At 47.4% G+C, this 23,551-nt stretch overlaps 1 protein-coding gene across 10 annotated transcripts in view; it reads left to right on the plus strand.

Moving 5' to 3' along the window:
- The window catches only part of ADGRB1 (adhesion G protein-coupled receptor B1), a 282,552-nt gene that overhangs the window by 153,831 nt on the left and 105,170 nt on the right, over window positions 1-23,551 (plus strand). For all 10 annotated transcript variants that reach the window (XM_049825103.1, XM_049825138.1, XM_049825130.1 and 7 more), the window contains 5 exons: window positions 3,505-3,613; window positions 4,517-4,660; window positions 7,769-7,844; window positions 11,774-11,876; window positions 13,070-13,113. In XM_049825103.1, coding sequence (XP_049681060.1) covers window positions 3,505-3,613; window positions 4,517-4,660; window positions 7,769-7,844; window positions 11,774-11,876; window positions 13,070-13,113 — 476 coding nt within the window. The remainder of the gene's footprint in view (window positions 1-3,504; window positions 3,614-4,516; window positions 4,661-7,768; window positions 7,845-11,773; window positions 11,877-13,069; window positions 13,114-23,551) is intronic.

A 23,551-nucleotide genomic window follows, 5' to 3' on the forward strand; every position in this document is an offset into this window, starting at 1 on the left:
GACTGCCAATCAGCTGATTCATGCAACTGGTCATGCGGGTGAGCTTAGTGCCAGGCTGAGTCATATTTATGGAGTAACTCAGTGAGCCACAGGGTCTCAGCTCTAAGCCAGAGTCTCTGCATGAAGAACAGTGAAAGATTGGTGGTGAATACCAAATTTTGGATAGCTCTCAAAGGTCAGGCTTGGTTTGGAGTTGATAACCCTGCTGGCTTGCTATAATTCCACTCTTTTCTCTTGCCAGGATAAAGAAATGGGATTACATGAGTTTGAGTTCCTAGCTAAAAGGATGTAGTGCAGGGAGGATTTTTATAGTTCAGAACTGGGCTCTGCTCAGCTGAGCTTCTGGTTCTGCTCAGCATGACCTGAGCAAGGGTTCAGTTATATTTTATTTTATTTCTCTCCTCTCAAGGTTGGGGATCCTGCTGAATAATTCTGTAGTTAAACTCTGGTGTATTGGGGGAAGGTGGTGTTTCGTTTTCTATCTGGTTCTTATTTGGCCCTTGCCTTTTCCGCCCCAGTTGAACTCTCTGCTTGGGCTTGTGTCAGACATATTCCTTGTCCCTTTGCCATTCCCTTTGCAAGCCCTTGGGCTGCTCAATGCTGTCACCTCACTGCAGATTTTGGGGATCGCATCAGAGTGAAATAGTTCTGCCTCAGACCAGCAGCTCTGGTGGATGGGCCCATGATAAACCTCGTTCTTTCCACGTCCATTCCTCAGTATTGCACCTTGGAACACAAACACCAGCTCAGCTTGCAAAATAACCTGGACAAGGAGTATAACAGCGTTTGTGAGAAATCAGGCCTGTGGAAGATACCCAGAGGTATGGGTCAGAACATGGCAGCTACTTTTTAACCACCTGTTGTTACTGCAGAATTCCTCAGAGAGGTCTGGAAATACCAAACAATCAAGAAAAAAATCACTCAGCACAAAAAGTGACCCCAGAGTCCAATTATATTCACACCAATCAGGGAAGTCCTCTGGGAAAAAGTCTGAACAGCAGGTGCTGGCACAACAGTTGTCTAGAATGTGAGACAGGAACCTGAATATATTTCCTTATTTCCTTCATGCAACGAGCTAAGCTGCCTTGTGAAGCTGTCCTTCTCCTCTTTCATCACTGAGATCTGGTGTTTTCAATTGCATTTGGAAGAAGATGACATGGGTCTGGCTCCAGGCTGGATAGAGGACCATCTGGACATGGTCCTGGGCAACTGGTTGTAGGTGGCCCTGCTTGAGCAGGGGGATTGGACCAGGTGACCCCTGAGGTCCTTCCAAACGTTCTGTGAGTCTGTGAGCAAATACTCGGTTTCGAGCCTACAGGTGCGTATGTATTTCAGCACAGAGCAGAGGAGACTGTCAAGTTGTCATGACAACAGGGAAACCCTGTTGATCCCCTTAAAAACAGCTGCAGTTTACTCTCTGTAGCAATTTGTTCCCACTGGCTTTCCCTCTACAATCTGCTCTTTGCACCTATAGATAGATACAGCCCAGCCTGCTGCCAGCATCACCGTAACCTACATGAGGAGTGGGACTATCGTGGGGAGAAGGTTTGTCTGGCATATATTTTAGTGGGAACCAAGGTGACAGCCCAATACCTTGATTTTAGGACACAGAAATCTTCATGAACTGGATGACAACAGAGTTTTCATCAGTCTCTGTCCTTCTCCCTCAAAGCTGCTGGACCAAACTCACACCCCATGTTTCGCAAGATTAACCACTTCTTTTAAAACAAGGTCTTTGGGTTCCAATTTGCTCGTTAAAGGTAATCCCAACTTCATCGCAGTCTCACATCCCAGTGCCCTGTGCTCTTCCAGGCAGAGACGTTGTTCAAGGAAAATAAAAACCAAAACAACTCAGAACTAAGTTTTCAGAGAAGGGCTCTGAGGAGATTGTGCTGGCCATTATATGATAAAAAGCCTGAAAGACAATGGCCAGCGTAGCCTGGATTCAGTTTGACCTTGCGATTTCAATCTGTACTAGAATATGAAATTATACTGTTAAAAATAGCTTCCTCACTCACTTCTCCTCCTTATGTGTACACCTGCTCTACTGGCAGGACTTTTTGATCTGATCCTGATACAATTTTAGTCTTACCAAGCTTCCTTTGAATAGACAGAAAGAGAGACACGCATGGCCACCCCTGTGCTCCTTGCCTGTACACTCAACAGCTCAACCTTCCTTCTGTCTCCATCCCATCCTGCTGTCCTGCTTGTCCCCAGCTGTCCCATCAGCTCTGCTTAGCCACCTCAGGAGGTCTGGATTATAGTGAGGAACCGAAAACGCTGTGAAAGTGGTGGAAAAGGAAAATAAGAGATGTAAGGAGCTGAATTGCTTTTCTTCCGCCTCTTGTGGTATTTGCTAAGCCCCTGTAGGCAAATGTGCTTTGAGGAAAAGACAGGTAGTCAGCACAGCTCATTTCAAGCGGATTATACTTTATGAAATCTGTCACTGGAAAACTAGTTATTGTTTAACAGCCTTGTGTTACCCTAGCAAAATACAGGTGAAGAAGAGTTATTGCCACTATCTTTATCATCAGGGAAACGCCAGGAAATTAAAGAGACAGGGAAGCTCCAAGACAGCCTGGGCCCAAGAAGAAGCAACTTGGTTATTTAGAGAGAGATCCTGCCAGCAAAACAGGAAAGCACAGAATCCAGAAAAGTCATGATACTTTTCTGGATAGGATTGTGTGATCTGGTGCCTGGGATTCAACATTAGACCATGGAGGTCCTTTGGTGTGGCTGGTTTTAGTGGAGTGATAGCAAAACCAACTATCCCGGTGGAGGTAATGTTTTGTGGGCTCCCTCTCAGTAGGTAGCATACATACAGCATCAGAACTAGCCTAAATATGTTTCTCAGGCCAAGTATCACAATACCCGAGTGCCAGGGAAGACTAAGGCTTGGGAAGGGCTCTCAGAATTTGACAAAGGGCAAAGCTTCAATACGTCAACGTGAATGCATCTTCACTCTCTGGCATGGTGTTTCTGGCTTGTTGAAACCTAGGTTGGGCCAAATACTGCTGTCAATGGACTTGGAAAGAAAGTGGAGCTACATTAAATCATGGCTGCTAAGAGTCTGTCCTAGCATGTTTCTCTTCTTGCATTAACTGCAGGAAAAGGACCATAATGAACATCAGCAGTGTTTTGTCTGTTCCGGCTGGGGTTGTTGGTAGTAGAGGTAATCCTAGGGAAGGAAAGGAGATAGGTAGGTTATCTTCTGCTTCAGAAAGTGTCAGATAGTTCTTTTTGTTTTGCTTTGCTTTGAGATATTGCCCTCCACCCTAAGTTTTGTCAATCTGAATGTCATATTATTTCTTGCTTCTTTCTTTTTATTTTTCTAGGCTTGCTTTTAGGATTTCTCAGTGCTCATTCTTCACAGCTCCATAATATTCCATTATATCCAGCATAAGCTTCCAGTACACGTGCGAGGGCAGAAGCCTTTGCCCTCAGAGAAACTCACACTGTGCTCATTAGTATCTGTGCTACTAAGTATTCTCCCTCTCTCTGCAGATAGGGCCAAATGCCAAGGAGTTGTTCAGGCTTGTGGAGGATTTCATTGATGTCATTGGCTTTCGCATGAAAGATTTCCGGGATTCCTACCAAGTGACGGACAATCTGGGTGAGCTGATTTGCACTCCCCGTGTTGGGTAGAGACCCCAGGAAGCTGTAATTACTGTGCAATATGTATAACCTGGGCTGTGGGGAGGGAAGGAGAGAAGGCAGTAGTTGGTGGAACTTTAAAAGGTCTGGGGAAAGATATGGATGATCATAAATATGGGGTGGCTTTTCTCCAAATCAGTTAGGGCTTCAGCGTGAAGAAGTGATGTCCGTGGAGAGATCTGAGAGATATCTATAGAACCATGAATGGAGAACAGATGACGAATTGGGCAGAATTAGTTGCTTCCTTTTATTTTTTTAACACAAGAGCTGCACAGCAGCCAATGAAGTGATCAGGCAGCAAGCAAACAGCAGGCAGTATTTGATTTATGCTGTATGCACAATCACAGCATGGAACTTGTTGCCAGAGGATGTTGCAGAAGCCAAAAAGTACAGATGGGTTCATGATGGGATTAGGAAAATGCACAAAGGAGAGGTCCATTGGTGGCTGTTAAAGTTGATGATCTGGTTACAGCCACTAACTGAGGAAGTCCTGCTGATCGTTGGAAGCTGGGAGGACGGACCAAGAGATGTCTTGCTCTGTTCTTTCTCACACTTCTTCTTAGCAGCTGCTACTGACCGCTCCTGGAGACAGGACACTGGAGTAGACCGCTCTCTCTTCTGCCAGGTTTAGTGCAGGCAGGTCCTTTTCAGTGAACAGAAGCATGAGCCCTAACAGTTAGTGTCATCTTCCTTCATGCATAGACATTACTTGAAGATAGCACCACTCCTGTAGCTATCAAGACCCAGCCTCACTCATTCTGCTCTCTTGATTTCTCACTATTGCCTCCAATGGTTTTTTCAGCACATGTGAATTTACTGAGGCTGGGTTTGCTTACTGGTTTTCTTTCTTGCTTCCCTCTAGTCCTTGGCATTCACAAACTGCCTGCTAATGCAGCAACTGACATCACCTTCCCCATGAAAGGCTGGAGGGGCATGGTGGACTGGGCCAAGAACTCAGAGGACAAGGTCACTGTCTCCAAGAGCATCCTGTCTTCAGGACTGACAGGTAGGCAGCACAGCCAGGGCACTCCAAAAGAAAATTTCTTCTTCATTATCTAAGAGAGGTTCCTTCCATTTGGCTGGTCTTCAAATTCTCTTTCAAGCTCAGCTGGATTTGCACACAAAAGCTTGGTCACCAAAAGCATTGCTGAGTGCAAATCAGGCTTTCAGATATGGCCTGGCCAAGAGTCAAACCTAAACTCCTTGCAAAAGTCCAGCAGCAGGCTTAGTGCCTGGATGTGGATGTACATCTTCTAAATAAGCCGCATCTTTAGAAAAGAACAGGAGTTGAGGCAAAAACTCAGGGCAACACTGTATTGATTATTGCTTCCTCCAAGGCTTCTGAACCTGGGAAGAAATGGAAACATCCCTGTGTCTGCTGGGTCACTCTGTCGTTGATGCATGCGGGTGCTGAGCTGAGTCTGCAATCCTCTGCAGCTCATGTTGGGCACTGAAATACCTTCCTGAAGTATGGGTTGCCATTAGGGTTAATGAATGGTAATTGTCTCTGTGAGTATCATATAAAAATGGTTAATGGGCACAAGAAAGGCAGGTGGAATAGGGGCATGGTTCTGCCACTTACGGCCATGGCCATGTGGGCAAGCAATGCTGTAGATGTCCTCCAAGACTGGATCCAGCCCTGATAGAGCCATCTAAGGGCAAGAAGCTGGTGGTCAGCACGTCAGGCTGAGCAACTGATGGGTCTGGGTCTGCTGCATGGACGAGCTTTGCTAGATTGTGATTTTATGGCAGTTGTGTGAAATTTCCTGCCCTCAGAAATGAAACGCATAGGTGTTTGTCCTGAGGTCACTGGCTCCACAACAGGGCATTGATATGAGCCATGGTGTGGAAGTGGGAGTGCTGGGTGCATTAGCCAAGCTGGCCTCACTGCCTGATCTGAAAGGAAACCTGGAAGGTTCTGGGATGCTCTGCTGGAGCATCCAGCCTTTACCTGAATGTGAGTCCCAGGAACCAATACTCTTAAAGTGCTCATCTTCTGGCAGAGAGCATTAGCATTTGGCAGGATTGAGCCCTGAGTTTTTGAAAGCAGGACCTTAAGTTGGGCCTATTGCTGGGAAATATTGGGTTTTCCTTCTAGATGCCTGGTGCTGTGTGTGGCACTAGTAGCTTTGAGAGAGCAAGCTGCTGGCTGCTGCATCAGGCTGTGCTGTCCTTCCTTGGGACAGAGGGCAGAGACTGTGAGTTGTCGCTGTCAAAAAACCTTTGGCCTCTTCTTGTCATGGGCTTCCCTACTGGGGATGGAAGCAACACAGCCATCATTTCTCCTTGGGGAATCTGAGGCCAAGAACAGTTAAGTGACACCCCCAAGGGTAAACAGCAAGTCACTGGCAGAGCAAGGATTATGTCCAGCTCTCCTTGTGTTTTGGTGTGCCTTTCTCCCATCTTCCTGGGAGAAATTGGAGCATGTTGGGAGGGTTATTACAGCTTGTTTGAGGAAGCTGTGGAGCCTTCACCTTTGGAAAACTTTAATCACTTGTTGGACAAACTGCTGGCACCAGACGTAGGCAGAGTTTATCCTGCTCTGGGGCTGAGGGTTGTCCTAGAGGCCTCATCCGCTTCCCCATGGTGCTGTTTTCCAGATTTCTATTGGAAGCATCCCCACACAGATTAGCAGTGGAGGTGCACCTCTTTTAGTGTTGATCTTCACTTTTCTTTAGCCACAGGGAATAGGGGCAACTATCCTGAGGAAAGGAATGGAGACAGGCAGCTTGGTGAGATCAAAATCAGCCCCCCTCACTGCTGTGACTTTGCACAGTTGATTTCAGTAGGCCAACACTAATTTATGTAGTTGGGTGATGTGCCTCTCGGGCTGCAGGCTGTGCCAATGCTGCTGGCGAGTGAACATTGCTGGGGAGATGTTACATGACCAAAACGCAATGCTGTTCCAGCTGGGTAACACATCAGAGGATTTCATTTTTGTGTACCAGGGTTGATGGCCAGCTGCATTATTAAAGATCTGTCCCAGACTAAAAGAAACAAGCCTCCACCTCTTTAACAACCGGAATCTTTTGCCTTCTTGGGACGGTGCTGTGATAACCCAGCCTGTGAGGCTTAGGGTTTTGCCCTAGGAGCACACATTGCTTCTGTAAATGCCCTACTACATCCTCTGAACACAAAGGGAAAAATCTCCTTGAAGGCAGCAGGATACTTGTTTGCTTAGGGATTCATGGGAAAGGCCAAAAGGCTTTGCCAGCTTTTCCTAAAGAAGCAAAGCTTATGCAATTGCTCTGCAAGCCTGTCTGTCAGTCTCTCCTAGTTATGTTTTTACCAGCTATCCCACTTGAGCCCAATTTGACGAAGAGGAGGATAGACATGCAAAGTTGTGTCTGCCCTGCACTGGTGAGATGGGTGCACTGTAAGTTCAACCTTAGTACGAGACATCAGAGAAGCCCCACCTCAGGGCGCTTCCCCAGCATTGGTTTTCACCCAGCCACTTACTTTCTCTCCCCCTGAAAATTTGGCCGCAGTGCTGCCGCTTGTGCTTTTTCTGGGGAAGTTCTTGATTTTGCAGCTGGGCATCGTGAGGTAGAGGAGGAGGAGCTCAAGTGATGAGCCCAGAGGTCACGCAGATGATTCAGAGGCTCATCTGGGACTTTGGCCCCCACGGCCTCCCGAGGCAAAGCACAAGTTGTGGGGTCACACCAGGCACAGTGGGACATGTCCCCTTCTCAACTGCCCTTGTCGGCCCAAGCGCAGCTCTTCTTTCTGTTGGCTTGATAGCTACAGACGGGTCTGAATGCCTCGGGGTGGCTGCAAGAGACCTTTCCGCCCTGCAGATTTATCTGCTGCGGTGCTGTCGGAGGGATTAGTGGGATTTCTGAATGGAGGAGCACCAGGCTGGTCATTCGGCATGAGTGAGACTTGCAGATGCCTGGGGTGCCGAGTTACCCCAAAGACCCTGAGCCCTTCTTGGGACCGATGGAGACCCGGTGTGGTGACAGCGGGCATCGCATCCCACCATAGTGATGGTGGCATTGGCCAGAGACCCCTCCATGCGAGGCCTAATCCTGCACCTGGGTGTCCAATGGGGACAGCTGACATCCCAATTGTCTCAGTGCTGTTGTCTTCTTCCCTTTCCTTTGGTGTCCTGCAGAGACAGACGACTCCTCTGTCTTCGTGGTTGGGACCGTGCTGTACCGGAATGTGGGCAACATCCTCTCCCTCCAGAGGTAAGAGGGGCCACCTTGGGAGGGCGAGCAGCTGGGAAATCACCAGGCTTTCCTACTGATCCCTCTGGCTGCAGAGCCCTGGTCTTCCAGGGAAATAGCAAAGGTCATGGGGTGCAACGAGACAGACTTTGACTCAGTAGCGCAAACATTTTGCTCCCCATCTGCATGTTCAGGTGGGGACAGGCTCATTCATCACAGACATCACTTGCCAGAGGGGCAGGAAGATTTTTTCCATCCACATGCAGCACCGTGCACCCCAGATACGAGGCTCGGCTCGGTGCTGTTCCCACCGCCGCATCCCTGCCTGCCACCCTTTGCCCTCCAGGAACGGATTCTCACGCTGCCCTCCTCTTCACGAGAGATTTCGGGGGGCTTGACAGACGGGGGATGCTCAGTTGCCCCGATCCTCCCAAGCTACCGAGGAGCTGCCAGCCACGCTGAGCCCTCTGAGAGCATCATGGCAGAAGACAGACTCAGGGAGTAGAGAGGAGAGCAGCAGCACGCCTGGCTGCACATGTCTACCGTGTTCCCAGCCGCTGCAAACTGCCTCGGGCACCGAAGCTTTTGTTTTCAGCACTGCCTTCCCTTCCCTTTTCTTCTCTTCTCTCCCTGTCTCTCCTGCTATCTTGCTCTTTTTTCTGAGGCTGGTACTGAGGCAGTAAATTAAGCATCCTAAGGCACCTTCTAAATCTGTTCTGCACTGATTAGCGTGAGCCCATTTACCATAAACACCAGGGCATCTCTCCTCACTGATAACCATTTAAATACCTACAGATTTAGCACTGGCAATGGCAAAAGAGCTCCAAGTGAGTGCAGAGAGGAATTAGCAAGCCAGCCAACTGTATTCTGTAATATCTTCCATTACAGCACTGGGAATTAGATCAGAAGGGCAATAAACATCATTGGCTCAAATGATCCAGCTGTATTTCAGCTTTCTCTGGCCAAGCAATGAACGAGCTCTGATAACCAGCAGCTGCAGCAGCCACAGCCTCTGAACAGTGTTCCCCTGGGAGATCTGATTTAAGACATTCCTTAATTAAAGGACAGTCCCTCTTTAAAAAAATCTAGAGTTCTGAATCACCTGCGGAGAGTCAAAGAAAAAAAAAAGAAAAAAGAAATGAAAGCAGCAAAGTACCTCTTACTTCACCGCTGTGCAAATGGACACAGCATTAAAAGGAGAATGTCTTTAAATAACCATGTAGCTGTATAGCACCTGTCTATGGGGTAAAAATATTTCTGACCACAAAGGAGAGCAGCTATTTCTGGGTACACAATAAGGACCTGGATCCTGGGTTTGACCACATTGATTCAATGCAGAATGATTTCTTTCCTAGAAGGAAAAAAAATGTAGATTTAACTCAGCAAACAGCACCAGCTGAGCTTTTCCTAATTGTCCCAATTTACCTCCCCCAAGCAGCAATTCCTTATCCGAGCCACACGTTGCTCTATCTCCTCAGATCCAGAGAGCCCTGTGGTTCTTGGCGGCTCTGGCAATTGAGATGGGATACATATAATACCTGATTTTTCAAGCCAGGGATGTGAGTGGTGCTTGGTCCCAGCTGGGCACTGCTGCGGAGGACATGGGCAGCAGTTGGAGAATCAACAGCCTGGCACCTGACAACCCCATGTACCAAACAGCATGTTTACAGCTGTTTGCACACTCTTTACAGCCACACAGGAGCCCTCTGAGCTCGACTGACCTCCTGTCCAAGCCAGATCTTGATGTGTTTTGTTTTCTTCCCAGAAGCTGGGTTGTGACATGCTTTTAGGAAAGGTGACTCATCTTCTTCCTGAAAGATTCCCCGTGATACTGAGTCCCTTGCCTCCCCCGGCAAGCTGCTCAGATGCTTAATTACCTTCTCTGCTAGAAGACTGTCTCTTATTGTAAGGCTGAATTTGTCTGACTTTCAGTTCCAGGCACTGGGCCTTTGGGTAGGCGACTGAAAAATCCCCCACATGCAACGAACTGTCAGACATGCCTGTCGACAGAAATCTTTTGTCTCGTTTTCTAGCACCTGGATCAATTTCGTGTCTCTCTTTTGAACTTTCTCCACTGCTTCCCCATCTCAAAGTGGAATTGAACCCAACAGTACCTGACAAGGAGGGGTGCATGGAGATGTCTGCTTCGTCTCCTTGTTCCCACACGGGATCGCTTCTGTCCTTTCTGTTACAGCTCTTTGCCCTGAAGTCTATCTCCCCGGGTACATTTTGGGTCACAGCTCCCTGGAGCAGAGCCTGTAGGTCTGCATGCAGACCTTGCACTCTCCAACTTCAGATGTGCTTTCTGGCTCTTGGATGTGCTGGGATAACTTCTGGCTGGGTTGTGACTACTTGGCTATTAAGCAACCCTCCTAGTCTGCACACGAGCGACTCCTGTGTGTTAACAACTTGCCACGCTGAAAAATCAAATGCTTCTTCTGCTTTTGTTTACTGCATCAATTCTCACCTGGTCCACAGCCTTCAAAAGGATGTTTGTGTCACCTAGGCTGATCATGCAAATATTCAGCAGCACTGAACCAAGAACTGACCCTTACAGACACAGCTACTAATGAAGATGTGTACCGGTATTTACCTTTTAGCAGCAGCTGTCTACGTTTCAAAGCTTAGAGCTCATATTTACTCCCATTGATTTCTCCCTTTACGCTTCCTTTGTAGACTGCTATTTGTGCTTTATTGCTTCTTTCTTTTCTTTTCTTTTCTTTTTTTTTTTTTTTTAAGGAAAATGTGATGGTGTTTTTTCTTTACCTTGCTAAAACAATGTTGTTGTTTTTCCCACTGATGTTGGTGGAATAGTGGCTTTCTGAGCATCCACTTACACCTCCATGGATGATTCCAAGTCTTTTGGGGGTTTTTTGGGGTTTTTTTTTGGTGTTTGTTTTTTTTTTTAATCCAGCTGCTGTTAAGCAATGCAAACCTTTTCCACATAATTCTTTCATAAAAGGAAGGTAAGACCCAGAAGGAAAGGTGAAAGATTTTGCCAATGCCTGTAGATTTGATGGAGGTTTAGATAGGGAAAGATTTCCCTTGCCCATGGGTGCCAGAAGGGCTGGGAGCAGCCTGCTACTGGGCTACCACTCTACTACCAATTCCTTCATGGTAAACTTAGAGCAGCATTTTCAACTGCTAGTTGTGGGGACCTTGTACTTATTTAAACACCCAAGTCTTCTCCTGCTGCAGAAACACCAGGAACCCCTGTGTATTTAGACATTTGATGTCCAGGGAAGTGCCTACAAAGGGTTTGGCTTTCCAGGGAGCAGGAGAACAGATATGGGGACATATCTCCTCCTGTATTGCCTCTTCCGACAGCCAAATCTCCTAGGGCTGCCAGATTTATTAGAGTATTTGTCCAAGCATAGACATTTAGAGATCCACATCAAAGGTTTGGCCTCTTTCTCTTTGCTTTTGATCCTCAGAGAATGGAGATATATACCAGTGCCTCTAGTAGTGAACTAGACAGGATCATGGCTGCCCCTTGGATATGCTGTTACAGGCAACCGTGCCCCTGCCTAACGCTTACTGCAGTGCAAATTAAGCCAGCCTTTGAGAGGGAAAACAGGGGTTTTTTTGAAAATGCATGAAATGGGCTCTGTTTCCTCATGTCAGGGGCAGAAAATGGGTCCAGGACCATTTTAATGCTGGGATAGATAAAGCTTTTTAAGTCCAATGTCTTTAGGGGTCTATGTTGTTCATAAAGTGGTCTAATTCCTAGATGAATAAATGTAGAGTGGCTGTGAGGCGAGCTCAAAGGGCAGAGGATGGGGTCCATCAGCAGCAGCTATCTCTGATGTCATTTTAAAGTAATGGGGCCAACTCCTTCTGCACTGTGTACACTAAACCTTGTACCACCAGTGACGAATGCATTCGGATTCGCTGCTCTGCCAAAGTCCCTTAGTCCCCTTTAAAACATCTCTTTCCCCTCTTCTTTCCAGGAACAGCACTGTTCTGAACTCCAAAGTCATCTCCGTGACTGTGAAGCCATTTCCCCGGTCTCTCCTCACCCCCTTGGAAATCGAATTCTCCCACCTGTACAATGTAAGTCTTTCCTGGAAACCTGCACCATCCCGCAGTTGTGTTTGTTTCTGCATAGCAGGAATTTTTTGGTGCAAGGAAGGAGGCTGTTTCGCTGGGCTTCTGAGACCTCTTTGCCAATGCAGAACCCTTCAGTGTCCCTTAAAGCAGGCTGCTGAGGCACTTAACTGCCACCCTGAGATTAAGCTGGTGTTGGTGTCCTGTTGTTTCTTGCTACCAAGGATGCTTTGCATGGGTCAGCCTTGCAAACCTTGCCTGCTCTGTGCTCCTGGCTCAGGCATTGCCAGTGCAGGAGGAGAGTGACAGCACTGTTTGCACAGGGAACACTTGTCCCATCTTCACACCATTTTGCTGTGGGCATAATCATGGGAGAAGAACTGTGCTCTCATTAAAAGACAGGCTATAACAATGATCTTCCTTGAGGAGAGAAAGAGGGAGGGGAAAGGTTGTTTCCATTAATACTTGCAATGTTCTTTGCAGTCCTCAGATACAAATGGAGACATGAATATTACTGTTGTGATCGCTGCTTTAAAAGGCAGCTGAATATCCCCTCCAGATTCTCCTGCTCAACCCTAAACACATATATGTGATGGACATTTACATACCCCAAGGCTTGTTCTTGTTGTGGGTTTCAGATGCACTCCTGAGGCTCTGCAATATGAGTATTAGATCCGTCGTGTCTTTGCTTTGGACTTTCCTGGAAGGATTTTCCAAAGCAGTCTAAGATAGCTGCAGCTGGAGTCAGTGGTAAACCTCTTCCCAGGGGACTTTAAACACATCTGACCACATCCTGGAGGGCTGTGGTTCTTCTGAGCACTGTGTCCCAAAAAAGCGCATGCTGTATTTGATCCACTTTCCAGAAGGGAGCAGCAAAAGGATTCTGTGTGAAAGGAGGAAAAAAGAAGAACATCAGTAGGTTGAGTCAGGAAAGGTGCAGAGTCAAATCCTTCTACAGTGGTGTTGATGCAGAACAAATTGAGGCCCATTTTATTCTTCCCTTTCAAGCCAAGGGTGAAAGAAGCTATTCCAAGGACTGAGATCTGTGACTGCCCGTCTGGTGTATCACAGACACACCATGCTTAGTGTAGTGGAAGCTGTTCTACAGGACCTTCATCTTTCATTCTAGTTGCTTCAAATACCCCATAAACAGCACGGTACTGATTTTCTTCATTTTTCCCTTTCTTCTCTCCTGGCAGGGAACCACCAACCAGACCTGCATCCTGTGGGACGAAACTGATGGGTGAGTTCTGTGGGTTTGTCTTTACTTTCACAGGCCCATTTGCTTTTTGGGTGAAATCACCACAGTTTTAGCAGTGATGTGTCAGTCTGTCTCAGCCCTTGCTCTCTCTACTCAGTTTTCTTGTGTCCACCTTCATGGCTGGCAAAGTCCTTCACCCTGGTGAGGAGTGCTTCTTTCTTCACGCAGATGCATCCCTTCTTACTGCATGGACTTTTAGTGCCAGTTGAACTGGGTCTTATATTTAAAGATGTGCAATCAGATGTTGTCAGTGCAGTTCATGAAGGGCACTGTGTGCTGGGATCATCGTATGCCCGTACCAGGGAAACATCTCTGTGTCTGAGCAGAGATGTTCATGGGTTCTGCTCACAGGGAGGAATGTTTGCATTTTCCTTTGATGCTTTGGATTGCATTTTGCAAAAGTGACCTCTTATTTTGACTCTTCTGATTTTGGATTTTTGCACATAAGGAATACATGAACTGAGACCCAGGACTGTAGAGTCATTCACAGATTTCCCTAAATTGAGCTCCACATAGCAGTGCTTGGCTCTCTTCAGTGCTCACCCCAAACTGTGCACCATAAGGAGAGTAATGCAAAATCAGAGCCCACTGTTGCAAATATGACCTGCAGTGGTGAAGTATGTGTTGTGCTGCTGTGACATAGTAAAATGATTTCTGCCAGCATTCCTGCAGTGACCGGTGCTGTTCAGGAGGTGTTGAGTGATCTGCTTGTGGTCAGCAGGGAAAACAGAAATCCCAGGTTACCACAAAGAGTTGGGACCATAAATCCCATATGGGATGTAGTTGTCAGAGTGTGCATCTTAGGAAAAAAAAAAAAAAAAAGCACACTCTGAAAGTGTGGTCTTAAATCCTGGTGAGGTTGACAAGGATACGAAGTGTTTGATTTAATGGTGTTTTTACTTCATTGACTTTTGTATCTCAGTTTGAGAACCAACCTGACGTCTTTTCTACTTGCAATCAGTTTCTCTCCTTGAGATCTCATGCATTTGGCACATACGTCTGCATTTATTATTATTATTTATTATTATTATCTGCAGCGTCTGAAAAATGATTCTATTCTTCTCCTTTTATGCTCCATTAAGTAGCATATACACACATAGGCGGGCAACATATTTGCAGTCAGCTTACCGTTCTTGTTGGTTTGTGATTAATTTTGCATGTGTGAGTGGATCGAAAGCAAAGCTGAAGAACCCAGAGGGACTCCCTGCTTGTGAAATCACACCCATGTTGTAGCCCAGGGCAGAACTAGTCCTTCTGGGTTGTGGTGAAAATTGCTCCCACATTGGAAAATGGTTGGGTTGCAGCAGCCCCTTGTGTGCCATGCTGACCTCACACGGCAGCATACAGGTGAACCTTCATGAAATTAGTAAAATGGGATTTTATCATATTATCTATGTGCCAGAGAGCAGACTGAGTCTGTAGGTCAGCCCAGAGTAGGCGGTTGTGCATAGGTGGGCAGACTCAGGAGGAGTCTTGGATAGGAGCTGACCTTCTCTGCTAAATCTGTTCTTTCTCCATGCTGGAATGCGATTAAAGCACTTGTATACAAATCCTTTTTTTTGGCAAGTAAAGGCAGAAGTTGGAACCAACGCCCCCTCTGCTGTGCACACCATCTCATTGTTCTTGGCTTTCTAGATCCTAGAGAGACAGTTATGTCCAGAAGGATGGAGGTGTTTCCCTGCCATGCTCAGAGCTGGTTTTAATTAGCTGTAGTCTGAGCAAGCGAAGAGCAAAATCCAGTTTGCACATGGTTGGATCTGCGGGAAAGTGATGGCATTCAGTCCTGGTACATATCTGTCAGAGCTGGTGCTGAAAAGCACCTGGTACGAGAAAGATGAAGGGTTGCCCGGTGCTGAATGTGGCTTGAGAGGCTTGAATGCCATTGCTGATCTGGAGGTGAAACAGTGCCCAGTTCAGCATAGTCACCTCTGCCTTGTCCTGGGAGGTCTGGCTGCTCCATATACTTGCTCCCAAGGCTTGGCAGCTTGTTTGGCTGCCTGTTGTCTCTCTGGGAGTGCGGGGTGTTAGGAATGCTTTCAGGTTTTAATCTTTGCATCTTCACAGCGTCGAAGAATGGGCTCGTAGCTAAGAGTTGAGCAGGCAATTTCTTGGCACCGATGCTGCGGTTCCATTTTCAAGGATGGCTTCCAAAACCCCAGCAGATTGGTTGCGCAAATGTTGCTGCTAAGACTCTGCTTTCTGTGTGTGTTGGGGTGTGTGTGCACGCCTGCAAGTGTTTTCAACCAACATTTGCAATCTCAAACAGTTGAAAAGCCCAAAACGATGATGTCAGCAGATTTTGCTGGGGATGTTCAAAGCTAGATCCGATCCGGTGAGTTCTGGCAACGGGAGCTGCCAAGCTGTTTGCACAACATTTTAAAACTGGTTTGCTACCGCTACCGTTTCCTACGAAAGTCTAATGAAAGGCAACTATGCAAACACTATTCTCCAGGCCTGAATGCACACCTCAAACCTGAACGGCACTTTGGAGCTGCCAAGGGTTTTACATCACAATTTTGGATAACTGTTTCCTGCTTGGAGCAAGGATTTTTAGGTTACACCCTGGACCTGTTGCCTGCTATGTGGTAGAGATCATGAGTGGTGACTCTGAGTGAGGAAACCTTGAGGTTCAGCCACATGTATGTGGTTCCCCTCTTTGCTCCCATCTTCTTCTTCGTGCCACCCCTCTCTTTAAATTGGAGGTTTTCCCACTGAGCAGTCTCATAAGATGGTTGTGCAAGTGGGTGAATCTCAGGAAATGCCATTTTGCAGCTCGGACCAATTTAATGGATTTACAGCTTCATTTCCCTGCCTGTTACTCACCCTGTACAGCCCAAACCAGCCTGCCGTGGTGTTGCTTGCTCAGAAGACACTGCTGTCTCTTAAGCTTGCTCTTTTGCAGGCTCTCCATGCTCCAGCTCCAAGACTGGCTGGCCAGGGGGACCTTCCCTGTGTTTACAGTCATCTGTCTGAGTCTGCGGATCTTGGGGATCCGAACTCCACCCAATTCCAGTGAACCAGCCTCGGGATTTAACCCCTTGCAGCTGATGTGACTGAGCAGGTACAGAGGCAGGGAACTCGAAGCAATCCTCACATGAGAGCTCCTGCCTGTTACTGCAGCCACCTGAGCTTTCAGTCCCATCCAAAACATGTCACAGCCCTTTAAAGACCACTTAAAATCCATGGGCCGTGAAGGGTTGAACTGTAAAATTGCAATTAGAACAGACAATTATCATGTGGCCACGTGCTTTCTCCAAGACAGAGTTGTTGAACACAGCACTTGAAAAAAAAAAAAAAAAAAAAAAAAAAAAAGTAAGAACCCCTGAGTGTTCATTCATTTGCATTTAGATAGATATTTAAGCTTGTAATATTAATAATGGATTTTTGATTTATTAATTCCAGCCCCTTTGAGTGACTGTTAGATTTGTGGGTGGCACCTCTTCATCTCTACTCTCTTCCTCTTGTCCCCAACTCCTCATGTCATGAAATAAGAGGGGAGAAGATCAGGGACTAATTTCTCTTGTGTTGGGTGCTGCAAGTATGATTAATGAGCTTAGCACTGGCTGGGTAAATTGAAAGTTGAAATCAGAGAATGTTTTGGGATTCTCTGGCTCTCCTCCAAGGATATTCATCTGGAGTAATTATTAGCTGCTTAGCCCTGCTGAAGTTAAAACCCAGGCCGGATCTGGTCTCCTGCTCCCTCTTTCTTCTGCTGGGACAGGACAGAGGGAGTTGATGGATGCAGTCATCTTATGTGCTTTGATGTTCTTGTGCATCACCAAATTTGTGTTTCTCTCCTGCCTTGCTCTGGTGCACAAGAGGGATGCCATGTGGCAAGGGGAATGGGGAGACAGTTGCCAAAGTTCGTTGTTAGTGGTGGCAGCATTGCTTCACATCTGCAGCAGAAGACGTGGGACTAATTGGTGTGACAGAATAGTCCTGCTGCCCCATGGGGCTGATGAGTCTGTGTACTCGGACCTCCAAACCTGGGTTTCGGCGTTCTTTGAGCGTGAGATCAGGTCAAGTGATGAAGACTGTTGTGAGATGAAAAGGAACAGTCGCAAGCCATCAAGTGTCTGGAGAGACAATATGAGACTAGACTGACTGTCTGATAGATGGACCCACAGCCACAGGGAAATGCTCATTTTCCCCTCCAGCATGCCGTGCCTTTGTGACAGCAGTGACCAAGCCAGCCAGCTGGGTCTTGTATTTTAGCTCATGGTGCTCGAGAGAACATTGTGCCGTGCAGGTGTGAAATACAATCCTGTACACGCAGAGGGTGGGATCCAGCAGGTCTGCATTGCCAGGGGACCTCTCATCCCACAGGGAATGCTTGCTCTTAGAGGATCTGCCTGGCTTCAGCCACCAGCTATTCTCTGCTTCTCTGTCTCCAAGAGGAGCATAATAATAGCTAGACATTACAATAACTGATCTTAAGAGGCCTTCCAAACCTTCAAAAATATTTGCATAAAAGCTTTTTGCTCTTGAAAGAGAAAGTGCCTCAGGAGTCTGTGGTTTTGATTCAAGGACACTCTTACATTCCCTTGGGAAAGATCATCTGTTCCAGTAATTAAAGCCTTTAACCTATCTAACTTGGAAAATGCAGACCTCACTCTTTAGGAAGGTGACCCATGCGCAGCAAGGTTAGGCATGGAGAACAAGACGAACAATGCCTCAGCTAGCGGTTTAAGGCTAAATCGCATCCTCCTGGCTCTGGGCTGGATCTGATGCCCAGCCGAGGTCAGGCAGAAATCTCCCCCGAGGGTTCGCAACTGCACGGAGCAGTGTTTTATGATGTTGCCAAACAAAGTAGACTATCAATCTGTCCCTGTTTGGAAACTTACAGGATCCTAAAATATAGCTTGCAGATGCAGAGGACAGTCCTGCTCGTGGGCTCTTTTCAGATAGGAACCGCGTGAGGCGTAGGGTGTATATTGGCCCTTCAAGGGGATGGTTGATAGAGCTGTGTGGACCACAGCTGAACTGAAGGTGATCATACAGAATTGCAATCTGCAGGGAGAGATCTGCAGCGTCATAGTAAGTTTATGAGGGTGTTTTTGTTTGTTTTGTTTGGAACAACTCAGAGGAGCCCCCCAAAAAAATCCTAGAGGGAGGTATTGCCTGTCAGGGACCATAATTTTTCCATAGGGTAATTGGGTTTTTTGAGGTGGTCCAGCCATCCCATGAGTCTTGCAGTGCAGCTGTTTTGCCTGAAATTCCTATTTTCAGGGTGGGGCGTCCAGTGTCTAATCTATAGAGTCCCCAGCTGTCCGAATTCCTTACTGCATGTCCTACATGATTACAGGAAAGTTGTGCGCTGATGCATGGTGCAAGGCAGCATGAGGAGCAGGACAATGTATAGGCTCCATGGGCTTCACCCTAGTTGTTGAAAGGCTCTGTTGCACTGGATAAAGAGAAAGGCAGGAAGTTTTCTGTGCTTTCTGGGGCTTTAATGCGATCCCAGTCTTGATGGATACTCACTGGTTCCCTGTGGAGGGCAGGTACTGTAGGTCCGTTTCTTCCAGTACTCCCCACCACCACAACAGTGTCACAGAGGAGGGGTCATAGCTATAGCATCCCATGGACACTTTTTGCTCATCACATCACTTCATCCACCTCCCAATACCTGTCTTTTGAAGAAAAGTTTTCTAAAGTCAGGAAACAGCTTCCTTTTTCTTCTGTCCATCACTTAGTGCATTAATGGCCCTGCCAGAGCTGTAGATCAAACAGTAACACAGCTTGCCTATGCTGACAAAGACAGATGAGTCCCCCCCAGATACAGACAGGAAGGGAAATCTGTTACAGCCCCAAAGCCCCATGAGAAATCAGTGCACTTCTCTCCTCTCTGGACCTATGCGTGACATACTATATATTTTATATTTTACTTTATATATTTTCTACTGCAACACTCCAGCTGGCTGTGGGGGAGCAACATTGTCAGTGACATGCCCTTCGTGTGATCCCATGCAGGGTGTCTGTGCTGGGGTTTGTCAGTACCCCTGTTCCAGCTCCATTGCCCTGACTAACATCTTCAGTTTTAGCTGCAGCTGCCAACGCTGCCTTTCCCAAGTGCTCCTATGGAGGTATTGAGGGAATATCTGTGAAAGAAGGCAGCATTGTGCTTGCAAAGTCTGTCCACACAGGGCCATGCAGGGAGGTTAATCTGAATATTCCCATTAGTTCCCCTGTGTTAAATCCAGTTAAAAGTACCCCCTAATTCAGCCTGTCTGACTGCACTTGCAGTGTGCAACCAGGCAGATTGAATTATGGTCCCATGAGCCCCTTTTTAGCCCTGGATGAGAGTAGACAAAACGGGGCTAATGCAGTGAAACCCAGTCACACCTCTAGAGCCTGAGGATTTAGCTTCTCTGCTCAACCTGGGCTCTGGCGCTGCTGGAAGCACCAAGCAGAACTGCTTCCAGGCAACTATTTTCCCAGGCATCTCCTTCACCCTCAGGCCACCTTTTCCTGGAAACACCTTGCCACCTGGACTTCCAGGGCTTGCAGGAAAGATGGTGGTTCAGTTCCGTGTTGGCAAAAAGCAGCTGGCACAAGGTCCCAGCAGACCGCAGGGCTGTGCCCATCCCCATTCGGAAGAGGAGTCGTGCTTCTTTGGCCTTTGCTGAGCTGCTGCCCAGCAGTCAACATTGTCTGTGGGACTGAAAAAGCAGGAGCTGGCTTATTCTGTAACACTTTTCACAGCGCAGGATGCAGGAGAAGCTGAGCAGCATGATACAGGGCTTCTGCTGCCTGCCAACAGAGCATGGTTTAATGGCTTTCAACAGAAGGGGAAGGGGGAAAAGAGAGAGGATGCAGAGGCTCTGAATCAAATGCTCCAGCTTTTTCCCTGCTTCCCTAGTAAAGGGCTCAGGAATCTGGATGGAATAAATTAATTCCCTTTACAGAACTGGTGGAAGCCAGACACTGAGATGTGAAGGATGCTCCCACTGGAGAAGGGGCTTTGGGTTCAGTGCTGTGATTCCCAACCTCAACTCAAGTGCCGAGTGTGCGCCGTGAGCCAGAGCACCGTGGGTTTCGGGATGGTTTGTATGCCTACACGTGTGTGTGCTGCGTCCTCATATAAAGGCACACATGCAACAAAGGATATAAAATGGTGAATGTGTGGAACAAGTGAGTGCTAGTGCCCGAGTGTGAGTATGGACACATGTGAGTGTGTTTCTGTGCACAATCAGGGCTGCGGGGTGTTGGTGCGTCAGTGTAACATGAAGTGTGTAAGTATCTGCAAGTATGAGGCAGTATTTATATATAATATACATGTGTTTGTGTGTGGACAACGCAAAAGTGCATGTGCATGTGTACAAATGTACACAAGTAACCTGGTGAGGCTGTTGACCCACGCCATCCTTCATTTATGCAATGAGCCTTCAGCTACACGTGCATAATATATATTTAAATGCCCGCAGGAGCTATAGAGTGCTTGTGTGTGTGCGTGCGGGGGGACATGCACACACAAACCGCTGCACAGCATGCTGTGCGTGCCAGACTGGGGTTGCATGTTTTGCCTGCATCCCTGCCTGCTCTCTTTATTTACAGCCGTTTGCTCTGAAGCCATGATGCCCTTTACTTGTGTTCCCTTTGCGGATGGGAGGGAATAAGATTAGCAGCCACCTGCTTTTCTGTGGCCATCTGCCGTGGAAGTGCCAGGCTGCTGAGGGCTTTCAGTGGCACATGGTGGAAATCCAACTTGACCTCCCAGATTGCATGAAGGGACTCCAGGCCTGATCCCAGGTGCATTTCTGCTGCATTTCACTTGGTGCCTGTCTGTGTGGTAGCTTGTATGTGCTGAGAATGTAATAACACAGTATAGGCATCTGTACGTGCTGGTGGAGAGCTCTGATTCACAGCTCCAGGACTTTAAGTGTGGGGAAAAAAATGAGGCTGAAGAAACTTGAAGCCTACCCCTGGTGTGCTCTAACTCCAACGACTCAATAGCCAACAGGGTGTAGCTTTGAAGCAACTTCAAGGTAGACTAAGGGGCATGGAGGAAAGACAAACACCTGCACTGCGGGGTTGCTCAGCACCCTCTGTGTGTAAAATTCAGAGTAGGGTCACTGTACCTCCATCTATGTCTTTGCTGCATTGATTTTATTCTCCCTTTATGACTGCAAGAAAGCCTGTCTGGATCCAGAGCAGGACTTCCCAAATGGTTCTGCCTCTAAACCTGCAGATCCTGTCACCATCCTGAGGATATCATGTCTGTATCCTCCGGAGTGTTGTTTGGCTTTGCTGGGAGCTGAAGGCTGCAGAGCAGCCTGTGCATGAGGTGAAGAAGGTGTGTTATAACCACAAGTATCTCAAGACCAGGGTTGTCTAAAGCACAGACCATCAGCACTAGGTAAATGCTCAAGCTCATTATGTCCTATGTGTCTCTGTTAAGAATACAAGAAAAAGTTTCCCCATCAGGCTTCTTTGCTCAACTTCCTTGCAAGACTGAGGCAAGTTCAGGTGAACTTCTTAAAATGCCTCATTTTTGAATGAATCCATGAACTACGCCGGCATGCAAGCCAGAAACGCAGCAGTACCCACCATAATCACAATAAATTGCTAAAATTTGGGGGGCTTAGTATCTCTTAAAATCTCTTGACAACCATGTAAGAGTTTGTTCATTATGTTTACTGACTGGGCTAAAGAAAACCCTCCTTGGTATTCTTAGCAGCTTTTTTGTCTTCTTTGTGAATCAGCCACAAAAAACCACCAGCACGTATTCCATAGCCCAGGCAATGGATTGCCCCACAGTGGGGATCCTAACTGGGAGGGTAGTATTGCCCCTTTCCAGTCCCAGATACCTTGCAGAGCTCTCATATTCATGATGGGAGCCCATGGGAAAAGGTCAAGGTGCAGAGACAGGTTTATGAGTCCATGTCGTTGCTCAAGGGTGGGTAGGATATATGGATGTGGGGGAAAAAGTGCTGAGAACTGGGAGACTGTGAATAAGGATGGGGAAAGTTTGCCCCTGTTTTTAAAGAGGAGAAAAGGACGTGTTTTCATTTTTACCTGACTGCTTGTCCACCGCACTAGGTGATGAAATGTCCTGCTAAAACACAGCAGCGAAAAGAGGACACAGTGCCTGGGATACAGCCTTCATTTAATGATGAACTTTCTGTGTGTCTGGGCAAATCAGTGTAAGCTTTGTGCCTCAGTTTTTCCTGAGCCTACTGTGCTAATAACATCAGACAGCTCTTCTGCTCTTCTAAATGTCATGAAATCTAGGAGCGAGGAGCTCCATTAAGCGATAGTAAGTAGCAAAAATAAGTATTATTATTTATCACTGAGAACTGATTATCTAAACGTGAGCTTTATGATTGAACTGGTCATCCGTGCAAGACGAGCTCGTGTCGTGTCAGCTTTGCCCATCATGCCTAGGTTGTGTGAGCAGCAAGCAAGTACCGCAACGTGAATTTTAGTTTTCACGAAGCGGAATGGGGCCAGGGAGGCTCAGGGCAATCACTGCGAGACCGAGCACGTGATGGCACGGGACACCAGCCCGTGCATCCCACCGGCTGCCTGAGCTAACGGTGGCCTCTCAGCCACGTGGCAGAGCAGATTAGCAAAAGCACACAGCATCCAGCCCGCTCTGATAGCCGTCTCGATGCGGAACACGGCAGCTTCTCCCACCGCAGGGAAAACCGATGCCTTGCAGCCGACCTGCTGCCTGATTGGGAAGAGCAGGGGTAGGCAGACCCATAGGGCAGGCAGCGCTGAGCCCTCCTGAAAGGCAACGGGGCAAAGCTCTCCCCCCAGACAGGACGGATGCTCTTTGCTGTGACCGTTGGATTTATTGGGATCTACTTTAACCCTCAGTCAGGAGCTGCAGACAGAAAAATAACTGACGCAGCAAGGTCAGAAAGCCCCATTACATGGCATATAATGATTTTCAGACTTGTCAAGGCCCTTTCCAGGACTTTTCAAATACATTGATTCAATTACAATAATGACCCTTTGGAAGGGTCATTAATCTCCCAGAGGTGCCCTCTGCTTTAGGCCGGAGCTGCTTCTCAAGGTGGTTTAATGTTCACGTGCAGTGTCAGTGGGATGGTAAGTCAGGGAGGGGAGTCACTGCCTGTCTCTGATTGAGAGCCAGGGAATAAATTCTCTCTCTGCCAGAGCCCGGTGCCTGGCAGGGTGGCCCTAAGCCTGACCCAGCAAGAGCCCAGACCTTCCTGGGGTGAACTCTGCTGGTTTGAAGACAGGTTTTTTTCTGGTTTGGATGAGAAGTGCAGGCAGCGAAATGGGTGGGAAGTACATCAGTTCCCCTTAGCTTCTGGTGATGTATCCGATTTACCACCAGCTAGCCAAGGGGACAAAAATTGAAAGGGTCATAATTGCATTGATGAGTTATGGGCTGTCCTCAAAGACCTAACTGCTGTCATTTGCAGGTGGGGAAGGAGAAACCGAGGGA

This window comes from Accipiter gentilis, chromosome 2 (assembly GCF_929443795.1).
Source record: "Accipiter gentilis chromosome 2, bAccGen1.1, whole genome shotgun sequence".
In the NCBI taxonomy this organism is placed as follows: Eukaryota; Metazoa; Chordata; class Aves; order Accipitriformes; family Accipitridae; genus Astur; species Astur gentilis.